This window comes from Podarcis gaigeae, assembly GCF_964106915.1.
Source record: "Podarcis gaigeae genome assembly, chromosome: Z".
NCBI classification, from domain to species: Eukaryota; Metazoa; Chordata; class Lepidosauria; order Squamata; family Lacertidae; genus Podarcis; species Podarcis gaigeae.
Genome location: NC_139691.1, coordinates 38917878 through 38938620, shown reverse-complemented (window position 1 = coordinate 38938620; position 20743 = coordinate 38917878). Strand labels below are relative to the sequence as shown.

Here is a 20743-nt window from a genome sequence, read left to right as displayed (position 1 = left end):
AGGGAGGGTATCTCATCTGAATGTTTCAAGTTTCCTCTGCAGTCCTTCCTATAGGGAAGGTAAATTCCACATAATTCTATGCCTACAAACTGGGGGACCCTGGGGGAGAGAAAGAAAGTCCATTTATGCCAGACTATGCTATTGAATTTAAAACTGAATGCTGTTCATTTCGTTTACAGTAATATTGTATGATACATGAGGGCTACCTCCCTCTAGTTATTTCACTTTTAAAAAACAAAACAAAACCAAATAACGAAAACAAGGAATACATGAAAGATATTCTTAAGAAGAAACTGAACTGCTGGAGAATCACGGCACTGAAAAACCGAGCATTAAAAACCTACTTAGAAACATCCTCCCATTAATACCCCTTATAAAATCTTGTATCACATCCCTAAACCTCCTCAACTGACTTGGAAATGAACCAGATTTGATTTCACTGAGTGGCGTTTGCTTACACGTAAGAAGGCTTAAAGTTGTGCAACAAGGCATCCTGACCCTATGTGTGGGGCTTAACTTCCAGGGAAGCATATATAGGATTGCAGCCCTGGTGTGAGGGAGAGGCATTTTGGCTTGCCTTGGGGTGTGTGTGTGTGTGGAATAAAGTATGAACTGCTTTCTTTTTTACATGCAGCTGAGGTTGCAGGCTAAGATCCCTTAGGATGATAGTGTAGCTCTACAGTGCTGCTTGCATGAGTGTGTGTGAGCTGAGCCACCGGGTAGTGTAATAGCAGATGCTTGCCTGCGCTAAGCTGATTTACTTGTTTAAGATCTGACCTCATCATTCTGTCAGGATGGATTCCCACCTATACAGTTAGGAAGATCTTAGCAGAACTGTCCGCGACATACAGAGGAAGCCTCAGTGAGAGAAAGGGAAGGACAAGTATTAGGAACACGAGCATTTCTTGCTTTCGTTCCTTATTTTGGAGAGAATGAAGCGGAGGCATTGAAAAACACAGGAGACGAACACAGGGTCTGTTTCCTTTCTGGAACAACAGGATTTTTTTGTAGCAGTCTTTTCCTTCTCTCTTTCTCTTTCCCCTTCCACAACTTGTGAAGATGTCAGTCTCGGGGAAGAAGGAATTTGACGTGAAGCAGATCTTGAGGCTCCGCTGGAGATGGTTCAGCCACCCCTCTCAGAGTTCCACAGGCACCGGAGGTTGCCTGCAGCAGGAAGGATATGAGCATAGAGGGACACCAGTTCAGAACAGGCTGAAGAGCCACTCGCGGGACAGAAATGGGCTGAAGAAAAACAACAGCCCAATACGGCACAACATCTTGGCGCCAGTGCCTGGACCGACCCCAGTGCCCCACCGGCCGATCCAGACTTGGCCTGAGCAGCAGAACTTCATCGAGCAACTGCAAGCCACAGAGCAGGTGCCAAAAGCTGTCAGAGAGGAAGAAGGTGACAAAGAAGAGCTGGACAGAAAGGTGCAGGAGCTGCAGATGATCACAGAGGAGAGCAAGGATGAGTCCGTCGAGAGGTGGGTGATTTAGAGGGCAGCGCTGAGGAAAATTAGCTGCATGTTATTGCTGTTATTAATGGTCATTGTTTGTAGTTATTGCTAACGTTGTTGTTGTTATATATAAAAAGCGCCACCAATGTGCACAGCACATTGCAATGCACAAGAGAACAAGTCCCTGCCTGGAGGAACTTACAGTGTAAAATATGACATGGCGGTGGGTGGGGGGTGAGAGAGGAATGACAGAGTAATCGAAGCAGACAGGGTATCCATGTGCATTTATTTTGGTTGCATGTACTTATACTTGGTTACAGCAGGGTAGGGGAAGGGCCTAAACTCAGTGGTAAGGCATCCACACGCAGAAGGTCCCAGGTTCCGTTCCCAGCATCTCCAGGCAGGGCTGGGAATACCCCCTGCCTAAAATTTTGGAAAACTGCTGCTAGCCAGTGTAGACAATACAGTGGTACCTCGGGTTAAGTACTTAATTTGTTCCGGAGGTCCGTTCTTAACCTGAAACTGTTCTTAACCTGAAGCACCACTTTAGCTAATGGGGCCTCCTGCTGCCGCCGCACCGCCGGAGCACAATTTCTGTTCTCATCCTGAAGCAAAGTTCTTAACCTGAATCACTATTTCTGGGTTAGCGGAGTCTGTAACCTGAAGCATATGTACCCTGAGGTACCACTGTACTGAGCCATATGGGCCGGTGGTCTGACCTGGCACATAACAGCTTCCCTTTTCCCCAGTTAAGGGTTTGTGAGTCTAAAGTTTAATGAGAAAGGTGAGCTTTGGCCTAAACTGCTTACTCCTTTCTCCCCCAACTCTCTCTCTTCTTAAATAAACCTTACTCTTGCTGTTGTCTTGGAAATGAATATACTGTCCAGTTCTTATGGAGCATGCTTTGTTTCATTTTAAAAAATTGCTGGGGCTTTTTAGCCCTAAGTGAATGAAACCCCTTCCTCTAAAATCCACACACATCACACTGTGCTAAATACTGCTATTTTGTGTGTGTGTGAATGGCGTTTCCTGTTTATAAGATGCAGCCCCCACCAAGGAACAAGGTCCTTTGTGTTTCACCTTGTTTTTACTCCCCCCCGACACTTCCCTGAGAATTTTCAGTAGCTTCTGTAGAGCGTGTTAATTTGTCTTCAGATAAATGAACCAGCTCAAAACCTTCCCTTTCCCGTGACTTTATCAATAAGTTCAAACTTTGATGAATGGAAAACATTGGGACACACACAGACACTGCCACCAGTCCTCTTTGTTGCTGCTGTTTATTGCCTCATTGATGAATATAATTAACCTTGAACCATACTGGGAAGTGGCAAGGAGCTTCTTAAAGGTTTATTTTAAAATTGCAGTAATCTCACCCGCAGCTTGCTGAAGGGAGAGAACTGAGGGCAGTCATGCACACTTGCTTGGGAGTACTATTAAACTAAATGCTTGACGGCAGGGGCAGTGGGTGCGGGGGGGGGGGGGGACGGGACACTTGCTTGTCAGGGATTGATATGTTGGATTGACCTGTAAATCCTAAACACACATGGAAGCTGATCCTCTAGGAATAAGTTCCCTTGTGTTCATTTGAACTAACTACTAACCCAATGTAGACAAGGCTGCGACCTTTCTAACTAAAATGTCACTGAAAATGAGCAGGAAAGCATTAGAGTTCAGATTTAGGATGGGAGTCACTTCTTGTGAGAAACTGATAGCAACTGATAGCAACAAGGGTCAAAAGCAAAAAAACGGGGACGGTGGTGGAAATGTGGTTCCAGAAGTAATTTGTTTTTAAAAACAGTATGTTGTAGTGGTTGGAGTGTTGGGACAAGAAACCTGAGAGGTCAGGGGTCAAATCCCTTCTCAGTCCTGAAGCTCACTGGGTGACCTTGGGCCAGTCACTTTCTCTTAGCCTAACTTACTTCACAGAATTGCTGTGAGAATATTTATTTAGTTCAGTCAGGATGCAAATGTATTTGCTCCAATACAAACTGTACATGTATTGCAAAAAATATATATAATTTTAGTCTCCGGCATTTTTTCATGCCAGGGAAAAAGGAATCCTGTTTGACAACCTGCATTTTTAAAAATTGCTTCTCATTTCTCCAGCTTGTGATGTGTAGCAATCCTGATTTGTCCAAATCTATGTCTGGGCAAGTTGAACAAAAGGCACGTTTGCATATTGAAATCTATAGAGGATTCATTAAGTGCCTGACACCAGTGTACTTTTTGCACTGATGCCAACAAATATGCAGCAACATACTCAGTAATGGAATTTTCCTTGTGAAGTCTGATTCTACACACCTTTACTGATAAGTGTTTAATGGAGGCCAATGGGGCTTATTTCCAAGTAAGTGTATGAGAGAGCATAGCTTGAGCAGGAACTTTGAGCATGAAGAACAACAAATATGGTGGAAACAGTGGAAACTGCTATACTAAGGCAAATACAGCACTGCCCAACCAACTTTGTGGTGTCCTCAGCTTGCATGACTTCTTATTTATGGCCTTTCGAAGGGTAGCACTGCTTACTAGCTGTCTACTCCTTATAACTCAGAAGAGAAGAGGATGGGGACAAACAAGACTTACTTGACTCCACCTAGCAGCCCAGATACGCACCAACCACCATTGGCTGGAAAGGATCCCTTTCTCTGCTGGTAGCTGGCTAAAGTTGGGCTGAAATTCTCAGAAAAACAATTTTATTAGAATTTATTTGAATTTTTCTTTTTCTGAACTGTTGGAAAAGGTTGATTCTCCCCTGGAAAATATTCAACAAAATGGCCTCCTCAATTTTTTAATCCAATAATTGGATGGAGAATTTCAGCTCCTGCTAAGCACCCCCAATTTTCATATTGTTTAATATTCAGTAATTCAGTAATATTAAATAAAGCAATGGGCGCACCTTCCTTCTCCTGGTCCTTTTCTCCTGGACAATTGCTTCCTTTCTCTATCAGAATGAAAGAGCAACAGTCTCATTCAGCATTAACCTGAATCAAAATGTCTCAAAAGAGAATTTTGTGGGAATTCTTTTTGCTACCACAAAACCTGTTAGAGAATTCCACATCCCTCCCAGAGATTAATCTGAATATCCTCCTCCCCAGTCTTGCCTCCCACAATTAGGGTGGAAAATTTTGGGAGGCCACTTTTGCCCAGCAAAACTCAACAAATCAATATAGTCATCACTGCTGGGATGCCTTCAAAATTGTGTGGAGTCTGGCCTTCCTTTGAGAGTCTCTCCATATATCCTACAGCAGCTGTCAGGAATATTGAACAGGGAAACGGAAAAGTCACTGTGTGAGAACAATTCCAGGCACTAAGGTCCAGTTGTAATGGACCTGGCATGGGGAATCATAAGAAGCTGCTTTGTACCACATTAAGCTAGTTGTCCACCCAAGTTGGATTGCCTACTTTGACTACTCAGAATGAGGTCCTCCTCATTGACTGTTTCTGGATCCTTTCAACTGGAGTCCCTGGGAATTAGGCCTTGAACCTTCAGCATGCGGAGTGTGCTCTCTTCCTCTAAGCTGTAGCCAAACTTAGAAGCCCCTCAGAGTCTGTGGAGGAGGTCCTTTACATTTCCTGCTTCCTGCTCGTTTTAGCTGGAGGTCCTGGGGAGTGAACCCAGGATCTTCTGTGTGCATATTGATGCTGCCCTATCACTAAATTATGGTCCCTACCTGGATAGGGCAGCACCACTGTGTTTTGCAGTATCTGTGTTTTGAAATCCTAAAACGTCTTTCCTCTGGATTGGCGAAGTAAACAGCAACAGCCTTTCCAGCTAGGGGCTTCAACAATGGGATAATGAGAAGTTGTTTCCAGTTACTAGGCAGGAAAGAAAACCTGTCACTAAAGCAGTGTGTTGTTGTTGTTGTTCTCATTGGTAGTGGTGGTAGTGGTGAAGAAGAGGCTCCAGGTAGATACTCATATGTGTGTCATGGACTGGTTGGATGCAGAGGAATGGTGGGAGGAACTAGCTGGAGAACTTCCAGAAAAGGAAGGCTCAGAGCCCAGGGATTGGTGGTGGAATGATGATGAGTGGTCAGAGGGAGAAGAGGGAGAATACAGGGAAGAGGAGGTGTCAGATGCTGAAGAGGTAACAGGGCTGAGTGAGCTGGGAGAGTCTGTGGCAGAGAGAAGCCCAGAATCAGAGGCAGAAGCTGAAGCAGGAGAAGAGGGGGGCCAAGAGGCAGAGGTGAGTCCGGCTGGCGAAGAGTCATGGGTGTCTCCTCCTCTTGCTACGACAAGCTCCCCTTCCCCCCGGTCTCCCAGAACCAGAAGAGGCATGAAAAGGGCAGAGGAGTGGTTGGCTTCATGCAGGCGCAGTCTCTGATTGCTTGGAAAAAGCCTGAGGAGGTGGGCACTTTCAGTCTTGGCAACTGATTTTCATGGAAGAAGACCACTCTGCTCATTAAGCCTGACAGTCAAGTCTGTGGAGATCCTTTTTTTTGCTAATAAAGTTAACTATCTTTGAACTGTGTGATTACAGACCAGCACACTCCTGTGACAATGTGTTAGAAAAGCCTGATCACTGAGCTATGGCCATGACCCAGCAACTGCTTTAGAACCTGAAAGTTCTAATTGGCTCCCATTAGCAGCTCAATAGGACTGGTAGGCAGGGAGACCAACAGCAGGTGAAGGCAGAGCTAAGGAAGGCAGAGAAAACTAATTTATTCTTTTGTCCCTGGCCTCCTCCATCCCAAGTTGCACAAGGGAAATGCTGAGAATGAGGAAGCACCAGAGGATAAGCAGTGACATCCCTTTGACTGGTTGTAAGCCAGGAGACAGGCAGGTAAGCAGGCTGAGGTTGGTGGGGCAGTTTGTCCTAATGGACCAGCCTCCACTGTTAAGCCACCTGCAGATCTATCCTCTGTGAAAACAATAAGTGAAAGGGCCAGTATTAAAAATGGCCAGAGGGTTAGACATGCTAGTCGTGTCGCTTCTTAAACATTAACTCATTTATTATGACATATTCTTCTTCAACCAGATCCCTACTTCATCAGATGCATGAAGTGTTATCCTCACTTGGCATATGTATGGGTGCAGAAGGGGGCAGAAAAAAAGGAGAGAAGTGAACACTGGTATCAAATGTCCCAAAATGCAAAAAGTACTGTCTGTGACCATCTGCTTGAAGTTTAAAAGCATGCGGTGCAAACGCAAGCTGTTTGTACATTGCATATTTTTCGACTGGGTGTTTTATTCTGTTTTGCAGTGTTAAAGTTAGTGATTGCCTGCATTACAACCCAAGAAGGGGATGGGTGAGAAAGTGGAAGGCATAATAGTATTTAACATTCCCGCACCCAGCAATTAAGGGTCAGGGTATGGCGCTTCTCTTCTGCTGCCTAGCTTCCCCAAATCGTGATGACACATGTCTAGCGTCTCTCATGAACTTCACCAAATGACAAATACAGGGATTGTGGACTCATCTAATGGGAACTGTTTGAATCACAACCCCTTTCTATCAAGGATTCGTGACTGTCAGGATTGACTGGGTGTTGCGTTTTTCATGTCCTTGTCAATGATTATCTTCTCATTACCATAGAATATGGTGTTCTTGCCTCTAAAATGTCTAGTGTTTTGACAGACGTTCTAGGCATTTTTTTTAACTGAGTGGCCAAATTTCCCTCCCCTGTGGTTTGGATCCAATGATGACACAATACAAGTGGAAGACTATTCTATTCATAGAAGAGCTGAAGGGGAGGGTATGATGTCCAAAATTCCCTATTACAGCTGCAACCTGCCATCCCACCCCCGTTGTCTGGAGAGCCACTGCCAGTCAGTGTAGACAGTATTGAGGTAGATGGACAAATGCTCTCACTTGCCATAAAGCATCTTCTTATGTTCCTAAGGAAACCCTGTTGCATAAGGGGAACTCTGCTCATTAGAAGGCAAAGCTGTGCTGGATCAGACAAGGGTATATAAATTCCAGCCTCTTGATGCCCTATTGATGGCTATCAGATCCTTTCCAGGAAGGTCACAATCCCCCAAGGTGAGAGCCTTTCCCAGGAAATCATATTCAGTGGTATTCTCCTTTTGCAAATGTAGGCTCTGTTCGGCTCCCATAGCTAGCAACTTTTGCTAAACCTCGTAGTACTTAGGCTCCATTTGTGTGCCCATCTAACAAATGCTTCTCATTGCCTCTCCAAATAGTCACCATGCTCAATGTATTTATTAAATATTCCAAGACTGAAATGGTCAAGTGTAGAACCTTTTCTTACCCCACGCAAGAAGGAATCAGTAGGCTTGCAAGAGGCTCAGACTTTGCAGAGGGAAGAAATGGCTAAGGGTGGAAAATCTTGACAAGCAGCTCAGTGGGGCCTGAGCATGCTCAATGGGCACTGAATGCTAATTATTGGGGAAATGGAACTCTGGGGAGGGGGAATAGTATCGAATGACACATCCAGAAAGAGGATGCGACTGACCGACCAACCGACTGGAATCAGGAACGGCAATATTTCATTATTGCTGCTCCTGTTGTTTTTGAGTACATTATGAATGTAGATGGCACTTTAATACAGGGCTGGCAAATCTAGATATCATTGGACTACAGATCCCACCACCCCAGACCATGGCCATGGAGGGTCCCAGGTCCCCCATCTCTGCTGTAAGGGAAACAAATGGCTGTGTTGAGGAGCTTACAATCCAGATTTAGACAGTTGCCTCTCTATTGCCTTTGCTGTTATTCTGAACTGACACTTTAATTCGGGAAATATACCTTGAGTACAGGGAGAAATATTCTGGCATTTAAACTTATGACCCAGACTTGGGAGTACAGCTTTTGTCTCCACGAGTATTTATTTGCTACAAGTGTGGAAGCTGTTTCTGTAAAACTGGGGCTGCTAGGTGGGCTGGAGGGCCATGACCCTGATAGAGACAAACCACACAATAAGCCCAGTGGTGGAGGAACCCTCTCTGGCACCCGGGGCGGGATGCCAAGGGGCAGGGCGAATCGCCTGGTGATGCATGCATGACGTCCGTATGGACTGCGCATGTGCGGCATCCCATACGGAGTGCGCACATTTACAAACTTTGCACGACAGTGCAGAATATTGCCAGTGAGAAGTGGCTCCAAGCAGTGAGTATGAATGACACTGGCCAATTCTGGTTTCAGGATGGTCCTTTCAGGCCATTGTGAGCCCTCCAGGATTTTGCTGCCTGCAGAATTGCCCATTTAAATTTCAAGTCACATCTGCACTTTCTATGCAGATGACATTGAACCGGACCACTAACTAGCAGTGTAAGCTTATTCCAGGCTCACACAATGACTTCCAATCAGCGTTGCCTAAATAAGGTCAGGGTCGGCTATACAGAAAATCATTAAGCTGCCTCCGAGTCGGCAGACTTTGGGTGCAAGACTGACAAGGTGAGATGCACACAGCTTGCCTTCAGAAAAGGTGGTTTGGGAGCTATGGCAGCCTTAGCTCTTTTCACCACCACTATCACCAAATCTGTAGTTTATTAATGTTTTTATCCAGAGCTATATCATTAAAAAGGAGAATAATGATAACTGAAGGCAGAATAGAGAAGTGAAGTAACGGGGAGAAACTCCCATCACCCCTGACCACTGGACAAGTTCAGTGGGAGCTGAAGTCCAACTGTATCTTGAGATTCACCATCAGACCGAGAAGCTTGAAAAAATAGCTATCTCTCGTCTCTTTTTTGGTGATACCAAATTCACAGGGGAAAAGAAAAGAGGCTTCTAATAGTTGAATTTTCTCCTTACTCCTTACTCTTGGACTTGTTGAATTACCAACAAATCTGATTTTAATTTTTTTAGATAAATGTGAATATAAGGAACAAAACAGAGGAGGGAAATAGGTGAGAAGGAGAGAGATGAAGAATAAAGATTTGTGTGTCAGATAGGGAAGGTGTCATATAGAGAGCCAGGCAACAGCAGTTGTTCTTCCAGGGTAATAATGTTAGCAGAGCACCACTCTTGATAAGTCATCAGCATTTTTGTGCCAATTTTTACTGATATACACATTTTTTGCAAGGCATTTCCCCCTAACACAATGCAAATTTGCACAGTATTTTCATGAACATATGTGTTTCTATGCACACTTTACCAGAATATATGCATCCCTATGCAAATTACTTGGCTGCAGAACTGCACTGTAAAATTTGGTGATGTGAGAATTTCAAAGGATGGCTGTGTTTTTTGTGCATTGTTTCGGAGAGTGCAATTTTTGTGGGTTCACCTTTAAATGCAAACATAATCACATTTCTCCTGCATCCCTACATGTGAATAGCATAATGTTTTGTTTATGATAAACATGACATTTGGTAAACCTAACACTGTTGTATGGCTGGGCAATATCACCCAGTGGAGGGACCTTTTCAATTCTACTGGGCCAAGGAAGAAAAATATTCTTTTGTGAATATACTTAATGTTTTCACCAGCTCATTATTACCTCTTTCTTTTAGTTCTCCTGTGCCTAATGTTAGACTTTTCTTGTGTAAAGCCTCTGCACTGCAACTCAGGTTTCCCATTTAATTGCATTACACTCAGTAGGGGCATTGTTTGGAAAATAGCTTAAATTATACATTATAGTTTCTCATTATAGGCAGCAAAAATTGGCTGTGGCTGTTACCTAAGGGAGCAGCAAGCACCAACTAGCAGCATGGAAGTGCCCTTTAAGTAAAGGTTATACACAATTCTGTAAAGCGTAGAGGCAATAAGTGAAGTCATTTACACTTCCACAACAGGCTTTCTATCCTCTTCTTGAAGCCAGGCACACACTTGGGGAAAATCACACAACTTTTTATGTTTGTGGCTTGATCCAAATAGCTTGGAAGAATGGCACAACAACGGGCATGGACTCTGAACAGCTGCCCATGATCCTGGCAAGGTGCTCACAGCACCCTTCCCCAACCTATGTGCTCCAGTGGTTTTTGGACCACAGCTCCCATCAGGCTCAATGGTGGGAAATGCAGTCCAAAATTGTAGTCCCATGGGGTTGGTGGGAACAAAACATCTGGGGGGCACGAGGTTGGCTAAGGCTGCATTACTTTAGCAGCATTGCCCTCTTTATCATGGGAAATGAAGATAATGGAATGGTACATTTTACTCTTTCCAATTATAGTCCATAAATCTTTCAACATAGCCATTGATTATTCTTGTGAAAAATGGCATCTCAAAAAAAAAGGGGCCTGCGGACAGTGTATGAAATAGCAATGAAATTAGATACTTCAAGCATATTAAAGCAGCGTTTCGATTGTTTTCACAGAGAAGTTGGGGTGACACAGCTATGAAATCAACAGGAAATTGCATCACAGTGTGCGCATTCTTAGGAGGACATAAAAAACGATTGCTCGTTTTATAGAAATGCAGTCTAAAAGCACTTTAGTTAGACCTAATGGACAATTAAAGGTTATTTTACGGCTGAATCATTGACTTCCAAACTATTTATGAGGAGTTAGGCACAGGCCATTAGCGCTGTGCGCTTCTTGCTTTAGACAATTGTCCATGCTGTGTTGACCACTTTACCCATCAGCTTTGGTCCTTACCAGGGATGGGAAAGAAATTTGGTTCAGTTCCCATTTAAAGGTGAACCCACATAATTGGCACATTTCACAGCTGTATGAGAAATAAAGCCTTCAAAATTCTCAGAATTTTGCAATGCAATAGTCCAGCCAACGGAGACCTGTGGGTGTAGGGCTGTATACAAAATAGATAGATGATAGATAGATAGACAGATAGATAGATAGATGATTAAATGAATGAAAAAATGCATAGATTCTGAAAAAGTGTGCATAAAAGTGCATATTGTTGTTAAAATAACACACAATAACACACAAAAGACCACTACATTAGGGAAAGTTGTTCTGCAAAAATGTGTATGGTAGGTGCATTCCCCCCGAAAAACTTCACCAGGACAACCCACCTGTCTATCACATGACACCTGCCAAAATCTCTTGTGTGGGGTTCCAAAGCACCTGACAGCCAGCCAAGAAGTCTGTTCCTCACACTCTCCTGTGAGTGGAGGGTTGTGGTTGGTGACGCAGTGCACAGACCTCTCTGTGGCAGCACATCCTTTGTGTAATGCACCCCTTCTATAGCAGAGGTGGGGAAATGCAGGACCAGGGGCTGACTGCACCAGCCCAGGAGCTGGCATACTTATTTCCCCTCCAACCTGCCACCTCCAATCTTCCATCCTGGCCAGTGTGAGACTCTCAGGGTTCTGGTTTGGATGATTCTTCTGCCAGAGACTCTCCCTCTGATACACAGGCAGAGCAAATAGATGCTCCAACTTCATTATCTCCTGCTCTTTCTCATGCACACATGTTAGAGAAGGGAATGTAAGCAAAAGCCAGGAATGATGGGACAACATCTGGAGGGCCACAGTGCCCGTTCCCCTCCTCGACTACAGTATCTGTTTGCCCTCATTCTCCATGAATATTGATCTACTCCTCTGGAAGTTTCAAAGCAAAATGCTGGTCACACCACATTATGCTTGGCTCAGCTTAGATCAGGCACCCCCAAACTTGGCCCTCCAGCTGTTTTGGGATTACAACTCCCATCATCCCTGACCACTAGTCCTGTTAGCTAGGGATGATGGGAGTTGTAGTCCCAAAACAGCTGGAGGGCTGAGTTTGGAAATGCCTGGCTTAGATCCATGCAACACAGCTGTGAGTTGTGAGTGGATGACCCACAAGAAAAAAAACACAGCAGATAAGAGCATAAACCCCTCCAATTGTCATCCAACTTACCAGAACAGCATGTCTGAGGGAGAGGAAAGGAATTTGTGCAAGGCTGACTGGTGAGCTTTGTGGCTGATCCTGAACTCCACATTGGCACAGAGTAGTCAGTGCCCTCCCCTTTAGTCTCAAGTGTGCATCCGCCTCCTGTTCCTTTAGCTCCAGAATTAAATCATGCTCAGTATGGATTCCTGACATCTTAGATTAGCATTTGGGTGCTCCTCCCCCTGTTCCTCTGCACCCTTCAGCTCTATGAGCTGTCAACACCTATTAATTCTAATCAGAGCAGAAGCCTCACCACATCTTTCAGAACTGGGCCCTACACGCTTACTGCAAGCTGATGTGCAAAGTGCTAAAATGCATGAAATCCCAACTGTGGGAAAATAACAATTCTGAGGTTTTCCATACGGCTAGAAGCAGCACCTTTGCAATAAGTTTTCAGAGCAGCCCTGCTTTGTTATTCCCCAGAACCACAGAATTCTACATTTTTAATTCTTCTTCTTCTTCTCCCTCCCCCTCCCCTCCCCCTCCCCCATATCATTTATAAATTGGTTCCAATGAGGCATCCTGAAGTGATTCACCAAATAATAAAATATATGTATAAAATAGTTTACATCGAAACCATTAAAACAATTGCATTTATAAAAAAAACATGCAATGAAAAATACAGTTTATAGTTTGAATCAGTTCAGAACAACAACACATGCGTGCATGAAATCAGTTCAAAACAGTACAACAGAGATATTGACTGGGATCAAGATGCCAATTTAGGAAGTTTGTTGAAAGGGGAACTTAACCTGGAGCTGGAGTTCCTTCACCGCTTAACTCCAGAAACCCTTTTCAGATCTCATGTATGGCACATGTATAGCAAAAGTCACAAAGGGGCAGTATTTTTCCTTCGTTTTTGCCCTTGTCTAGCCAGGGATTTGCTCCATGCTATGATAAAGATATTTCCCCTGTCATCTTTCCTGAACAGCTTTTGGTAGATTTCTCTCTTTCCACTCCCCCTCTCCCCCGTTCCAGTTGACAATCCTCTCCTCTAACCCCCTCTTGCTTTTCCGTCTTTTGACACCAAGTATAATCTTCTGCGTCATCGGAACAACAGTGTGAAAGGTATCATCAGGACAGCGGCTCAGTTTCCCAAAGATGCTGTTTCTACGGAAACGCATGTTTCTAATTATGGTGGGTCTTTCTGACAGCTTATGCAAAACTGTACATCACTTTAGAGGGGAGCTTCATGGCACACATGCTCCCAGCACCCATTAATTTAACATTCTCTGGCTCTCAGGTACTCAGTTACTTGGAAGGGGGAAGAAGGTAGAGATGTTCATTCAGTTCACATTTTAATGGAAGCTACCTTTTGGAATTCACATGTCTCTGAATTTTGTGATGCATTTTCAGAGCCAAAAATTGGGCACACAAAAAGTGTCTACTAAGGTAAAAGTGTGCTCAATAGATTAATCAACTAAAGCTTTCGTGGAGGCACATTCTCACCAGTATGACTGTGAGCTAAAAGCAGTCTTGCTTATTTTCCCCCTTAGGCTACTTTTAGGCTATTTTTGTTACGATAAATTATTAAGTAATGAAAAATAACATGCTACACAACGACCTTTCCTTCTAACAAATCTTGGTAGCTTTTATCTATGAGAAAGTATGTGTAGAGAAGTTTTCCATGAGAAAATCTGTATAAAGTTTTCCCTCTCCCCAAATACTAGAACGTGTGGAATGTCTTGCCGTAAGATATGGTGATGATCGCAAACTTAGATAACTTTAGAAGGGAATTGGGCAGATATGCTATATGGAATCTTCCAGTTTAGAGTCAGTATGACCCTGTATACCAGTTACTGGGGGAACAAACCTTGGCAGAAGGCAATTGCATTCAAGCCCTTCTTGTGGGAAAGGATTTTTCTGAGCATTCTGAGCAGGAAATGAAAAATGCAAGAAACCAATTTGGAAAAAAAATCATTTCCTAATGCAAACTGCCACTTTTCTAGTCCTCATCATATCATCTATTTGGGAAGTCATTTTACTGCACTCACTGATACCTAAGTCAAATATGAAAATGTATGAGCAATTTCAAAATAAATAAGATTAATTGGAAAAGCAATTATTATAGAGCGGCAGAGTGAACAATTACCGAATCTAGCATAATTAGACTCGCTGTACACAACCACTACAAATAAATTAGGTCCATCGGCGCCAGTTACTCTCTAAAGGATTTGTGTAGTGGCTCCCCAGTTACCATAATTCTTCCGCATTTTGTAGCCTTTGGACTTGGACAACTAATCAAGCCATAATTGGCTATTTACCTGACAAGCTGAAATGATTATTAGTATTGCAGAGCAAGGCTCATGCTTTATTACCACGTACGTGAAGGCGCATCTTCTGGGGTGTTTGGGTGCATAATGAGAGTATTATTTATTAGGTCACAGTTGCCAAATGGTTTCTAATGCTTCATAAGAGTATGAATATGGAACTATATTAATAAGGTTATTGGGAAAATACATAAAGTTTAAACCAGGGAGTATTGTGCTTTATTAGACAGAGACGCTCTTGGTGTGAAACAAAGCAGTAACTTAAAGCCTCTGGAAGTTTACCTCACACATGCTAAGCTCATTGCCCTTTCAGCTTCTTCTCAGGGCCTTTGTCTGCCTGGTCATCCAAGCCTGTCTGCACAGGGCATGAAGGCAAGGATAATGCCTCTCTCTGTCACTGTTTCCAGGCACTTGCTATTCAGTGTCTTATAGCCTGGGAGGGTGTTACAAGAGTGTGCATGCTTCCTGCCTGCTCAACTTATATTATCATCATCTTACCTGTGAGTCTTGGAAGACCTGCTCCCTAGCCTTGCAGGCTTTTCCCCCACCTGGCCTGGGAGGGCAGGGCCCTGACTGACTCCAGCTACAAAAGTTGAGGGAGCTCAGAGAGACCAGATACCATCATGGCTGCAGATGCATACCTAGGGTCCCTTGAACTCTTGACAAGGGGCCATATGGCTCCCCTTCCCCCTAAGATCACTTTACCACAATAACCACATTAGAAATCTTTACATTCTATGTGGCTCAAGTACTCAAAGAATCCTGAGTATGGGAAAGGTGAGGAGGAAGGGTGGGAAAATTCACATGCCTTCTGTTTGATATCACCACAACAGTGGACTGACTCCAGCTTCAGAAGCTGAGGCTACTGATGAGGCCAGAGACCACCTTGGCTCCAAGTCCTGGAAGACTTACTCCCTGCCTTACAGGCCTTTTCCACCTGTCCTGGCCTGGGGGGGGGCAGGGCTCTGACTGACTCTGACTAGAGGGGATGAACAGACTTTTGGGCTGGGATATTGTTCAGAGGTTTTTGTTGGGGGTTATTGCTGCTGTTACTGATTTTTTTGTAGATTTAATTTTAAATTGTATTATGATTTATGTCAAAATTGATTGTATAATGTGTTTAATTTATTGTTTACGACTACTTATGTTGTAGGACGCGGGTGGCGCTGTGGGTTAAACCACAGAGCCTAGGACTTGCCGATCAGAAGGTTGGTGGTTTGAATCCCTGCGACGGGGTGAGCTCCCATTGCTCGGTCCCTGCTCCTGCCAACCTAGCAGTTTGAAAGCACTTCAAAGTGCAAGTAGATACCGTATTTTGCGCTCTATAACACGCACCCGACCATAACATGTACATAGTTTTTAGAGGAGGAAAATCTGTAGGCATGCCACCTGTAGGCACGCCAAGAGGAGAGAAGCCATCTACCATTAGTCAAAGGAAAATTACTGACTTCTTTAAATTTGACAACCCACCAAGATCAGCGTTCCCCCCTTCTCCATTGTGACTACCCAAACCTCAGTCAAATCTTCCCCCGTTCTCCCTTTTAAGCTGGAACATAGCAGGTTGGAAGGGGAAAAAATCTGACCCGGACTTTGTAAAACTAATAAACTCACACCAAGTAATTCTATTGCAGGAAACATGGGAAGAGGGGAGAGTAGATATTAATGGTTTTGATGTTGCATCATTACCGGCATGCCCGTCTACTAAAGGAGGCCGGCCTAGTGGAGGATTAGTTATAGCAATTTCCTTGAAAATACAGGCAAAACTCACGCTTGTAAATGCTTCCACCTTTGCAATTACAGCCCTGGTTACGGGGAAAAACTTTGAACTTGTTATAACAAATGGTTATCTTCCTCCTGGAGGCAACATTGCAAACTTATACAATAAATGGGGAATCTTGGAGGAACATCTTACTCTTTGTCACTCCAAATACCCCAATATACCCAATGTTATAGCAGGGGATTTCAATGCTCGCATTGCAACAAACTGGGAGTCTTTAATCAAAGCCAAATGGTGGATAACCCCAGAATTCATAAATGACCTCTCCCTCCATAATCAAAGACTTTCCAAAGACAAAAGGGTAAATGAAGCAGGAACCCTTCTTTACCAATTGGTACTACGTCTAAATTTAGTGATTCTAAACGGGAACTGCCCGCCTGACGCACCGGGTGAGTTTACACACATAAGCTCCTCTGCAAACAGTGTCCTGGATTATATGTTAGTATCTTATGACATATTCCCCAAATTTTCCCATTTTAAAGTTGAAAATATTCAACTGAGCGACCACCTACCGTTGGTCGCCATAATGACTATAGACTGGACCCCAGATGGAGACAGGCACCCAACACATCTGATTACGAACTCAGTATTGCAAATCAAAAGTGTAAAATGGTCCGAACTACAGGCCCAAAAATACTCAGCATATTTCCAACAAGGACTAAAACAAGCATATTCAGGCTTAATCAAGGATTATTATGATTATGACCAAACTCTAAGACTATTCTCAAATTTGTCGGAAGATCTAACGTCTTTTTTCTCTGTCCCGACGCATAAAATAAATCAAACACAAAGGAAGATAGGTGCATTGTGGTTTAACAGTGCTTGTAAACAGGCTAGACAACTTCTTGGTAACATCTACAAAGAGTATAAAACCTCCGGGGCAACGGTCTTGCCAAAAGAATATTTCCAAGCAAAATCGGCCTACAAGCAAATTCAAAAGGAAGCCAGACAGGAATGGCAAGTGAATCAATGGCGGGCAATCATAGAAGCCTCATCATCACGGAACTCCAGACAATTTTGGCTCCTGGTAAATAAAAGAACTAAAAGATACCCTTTGACTATTATTCCTGCCCCGGTCTGGGAATCTTACTTAAAAAATTACTTTGCCACAACTGACTGTATTGCTAATACAAGAGATGAATTCCAAGATCAGCTTCCCCTCTGGCCCCCCACCGATCCGGAAGACATCCATGATTTGATCGTTAAACTCAAAACAGGGAAAGCACCTGGGCCAGACCTGATCCCGGCAGAAGCTATAAAATACCATGCGGACTGGTAGGCCAAAGTCCTGGCGACCATCTTTGATGCCGTTAACAACTCTGGAATGATCCCGGAAATATGGAAGGACGCTGTTATCGTTCCAATCCACAAAAAGGGCTCACCAGATGACCTGGGGAATTACAGAAATATCAGTCTGCTCTCAATAGTGGGGAAACTGTATGCCCGCTTCCTGCTGAACAGACTTATCCAATGGTCCGAAGAGAAAAAATTAATTGGGCCCGAACAAGCTGGATTCCACCCAAAACAGTCAACAATTAATCATATTCTAATTTTACAGCATCTTGCCTGGAAATATTCCACCCCAAAGGGTGGCCAACTCTGTGTGGCATTCATTGACCTAAAGGCAGCATTCGATAGTATCCCCAGGAGCATCCTCTGGGAAAAACTCACCCGCTGGGGCATCGACAGAAGGCTTCTCTGGCTAATAATCAAACTCCATGAGAACTCAGCGGCTAGAGTGAGATTCACCCCGGAGGGTGATCTCACCAATTCAATTCCCATTAACAGAGGTGTCCAACAGGGTTGTATATTGGCTCCATTCCTGTTCAATTTGTTCATAAGCGACATGAGGACTCCCCTAATAGAGGCTCAAAAAAGGATTCATGCACCCCGCCTAGCACTTTATCGCTGCCCTTTGTTACTATATGCGGATGACGCAGTCATCCTTTCCTTTTCTAGAGTAGGTCTCAGGAGGGCCTTAAAATTTTTTGGATCATATTGTAACGCAAATTCCCTTACAATTAATTATGGAAAATCTAAGATCCTAATTTTCTCAAAGAGCCGGAAACTCCATAATTGGAAAATTGATGGGAGAGTCATCGAACAAGTCTATAAATTCCAATATTTGGGAGTTTGGTTACAACATAACCTTAGATGGAAGGCCCATGTAGCCTATGTTACAAATAGAGCCAAAGCTATCTCCTTGGCGATCTTGCAATTCTTCTTCACCGATGGGGCCCTTCATATCCCATCGGCGTTGAAAGTCTTCAAGGCCAAGGTGATTCCGACAATTGCTTATGCCATCTCAATTTAGGGGACTTTTGTCAACCTATCTCACCTAGAGGTTATTCAAAATCAGTTTTTAAGAGGGATATTGAAACTGCCCAACTGTGTAAGTAATACAGCGTTACGCATGGAACTTAACACTGTATCCTTGGAAAATGCTCTGTGGAAGCACATACTTTGTCACTGGTTATCTCTATGGCACAATCTCCCAAACTTGTACTTGATACAATGTATGTGGAGAGATGATTTCCAGAGCCCATGGGTAAAAAATTTACAGCTGAAAATTATGGCAATGGGAATCTCCCCATCCAAATTACTAGAGCAGGACATAGTTCCAGCTAAAAGAACAGTAACCTGTAAACTAGAGGAGATGGACTTGCAGCAGAAAATGGTCTTGGGCAATGGTACCTGCTCACCTCTAAACCTTGGTTTATTACCCCCTTAAGGCTCCCAAACTATTTGAATTCCTTAACTTCTTCGGCTCATAGATATGCCTTTGTAAAGGCAAGATTCAACACCTTCCCATCGAACGTGCTGAGAAATAGATTCTCCAATGGACAGATATCGCTCTTATGTGATTGTAATTGTGGGGCACCGGAATCGTTGCATCACATAATTCTTGATTGTGCTTTTCACTTATCGGCCAGGAGCAAGTTCCTTGCTCAATATCTAAAGGGAATTGCCGATGATACGACTGAAGCCAAACTGAGATATCTATTAAATGATGATGACCCCCTAAGATCACTCATGGTTGCCAGATTCTTGATCAGCGTCCTATCCCTAAAGAAGAGAAACGGACTCCTGTGTGGCTTGGATAATCCCTTCAAACCATGATCTATGTTTTAGGATGTAATTAGGTGATATCACCATTGATGTCTTCTATTAATTTATGAGCAGAGGGCGATGTTTATGTTACAAATTTATTGTAATGTATGATGTTGGTCTTTTGTTTTTGTTTTGCTTTGGTTCTTGTCTGTTTTTTGTAAGTTTTTTTGTAAGTTTTGGCGGTTTTAAATTTGGAGGTTCAAGTACATTATGGTGGTATGGGTAACTGTCATGTGACGGGCCAATGGCCGTAATAAAGATCAATCCAATCCACCTGTAGGCATTCCCTCCATAACACGCACAGACATTTCCCCTTACTTTCTAGGAGGAAAAAAGTGAGTGTTATGGTGCAAAAATTACGGTAAATAGGTAACGCTCCGGCGGGAAGTTAAACAACATTTCCGTGTGCTGCTCTGGTTCTCCAGAAGCGGCTTAGTCATGCTGGCCACATGACCTGGAAGCTGTACATCAGCTCCCTTGGCAAATAAAGTGAGATGAGCGCCGCAACCCCAGAGTCGGTCACAACTGGACCTAATGGTCAAGGGTCCCTTTACCTTTTTACTTATGTTACACTTATTATTCTGTAGTTTTTTCATGTTGTAAGCTGCCTTGAGCATGGTTTTATTTGTGGATAAAACGATGATACATGTAGGTTTGTATGCAATTTCCTCATGATCATGTATTAGAAAAAGGCAACACCAATCTCCAGTAATCTTTCTTTAGCAGGAAGCACTTGGGGAAAATGGGAGCAGAAAAGAATCAGTAAATCACGCACTCAATAATCTGTGGGCTTGAGCTATAGGACACAGCTATGACACCACTCTGACTCCTTGCATAAGAGATATAATGCCCTGGCATGGAATTGAAAATTGGGAGAAAGTAGTGACATGTTTTATTGAGTTGGGAAAGGTAATCATAAGTCACTAGCTGGAAAAAAGCAGCATAGGTATAGATCTTCAAGAGAGCGATGATGGTTTTTAGGGGGTCTGTCATTGCTTTGGACAAATGCTGCTTATGTGAATGTTCTTTCTCCTCTGCTCAGTCTGTGTATATGTACATGAATGACTCTTCCCATACTGATAAACTCCAGTTGGGCTGCTGCAATGTATTTTACATAGAGCTGCCCTTGAAGATGCTGCAGAAACTAGAATGCATCTGCTAGAAATCTGATTTGGACTTCCCATTGCGAATATATCTTGCCAATGTTGAAGTTTTACCATTGTTTGCCAACAATTGTCAAGCCCAGATCACACTGCAGGTGTTTGCCTGCCAAGCCACTCATAGTGGGAACTCACATGCTTAAAGACACTCCTGTATCAGCTCACCTGTATACTGTGGTCATCTGTTGGTACTCTTCTTCAGGTGTTTGCATTGTCAGAGTTGAGACAAGTGGA

The 20743-nt window shown here is 43.5% G+C and overlaps 1 protein-coding gene across 3 annotated transcripts in view; it reads left to right on the top strand.

Moving 5' to 3' along the window:
* The first annotated feature begins 367 nt into the window (after window positions 1–367).
* The window catches only part of KLHL4 (kelch like family member 4), a 43047-nt gene continuing 22671 nt past the window's right edge, over window positions 368–20743 (top strand). For 2 of the 3 annotated variants that reach the window (XR_014560312.1, XM_083722872.1), the window contains exon 1: window positions 373–1484. Coding sequence is in view for 2 of the 3 variants with exons in the window: in XM_083722872.1 (XP_083578998.1) it covers window positions 1060–1484 (425 nt within the window). In the remaining variant the exon portion in view is untranslated. Of the gene's footprint in view, window positions 1485–20743 lie in introns of all 3 variants that reach the window. The other variant, XM_083722873.1, reaches the window with a different exon arrangement.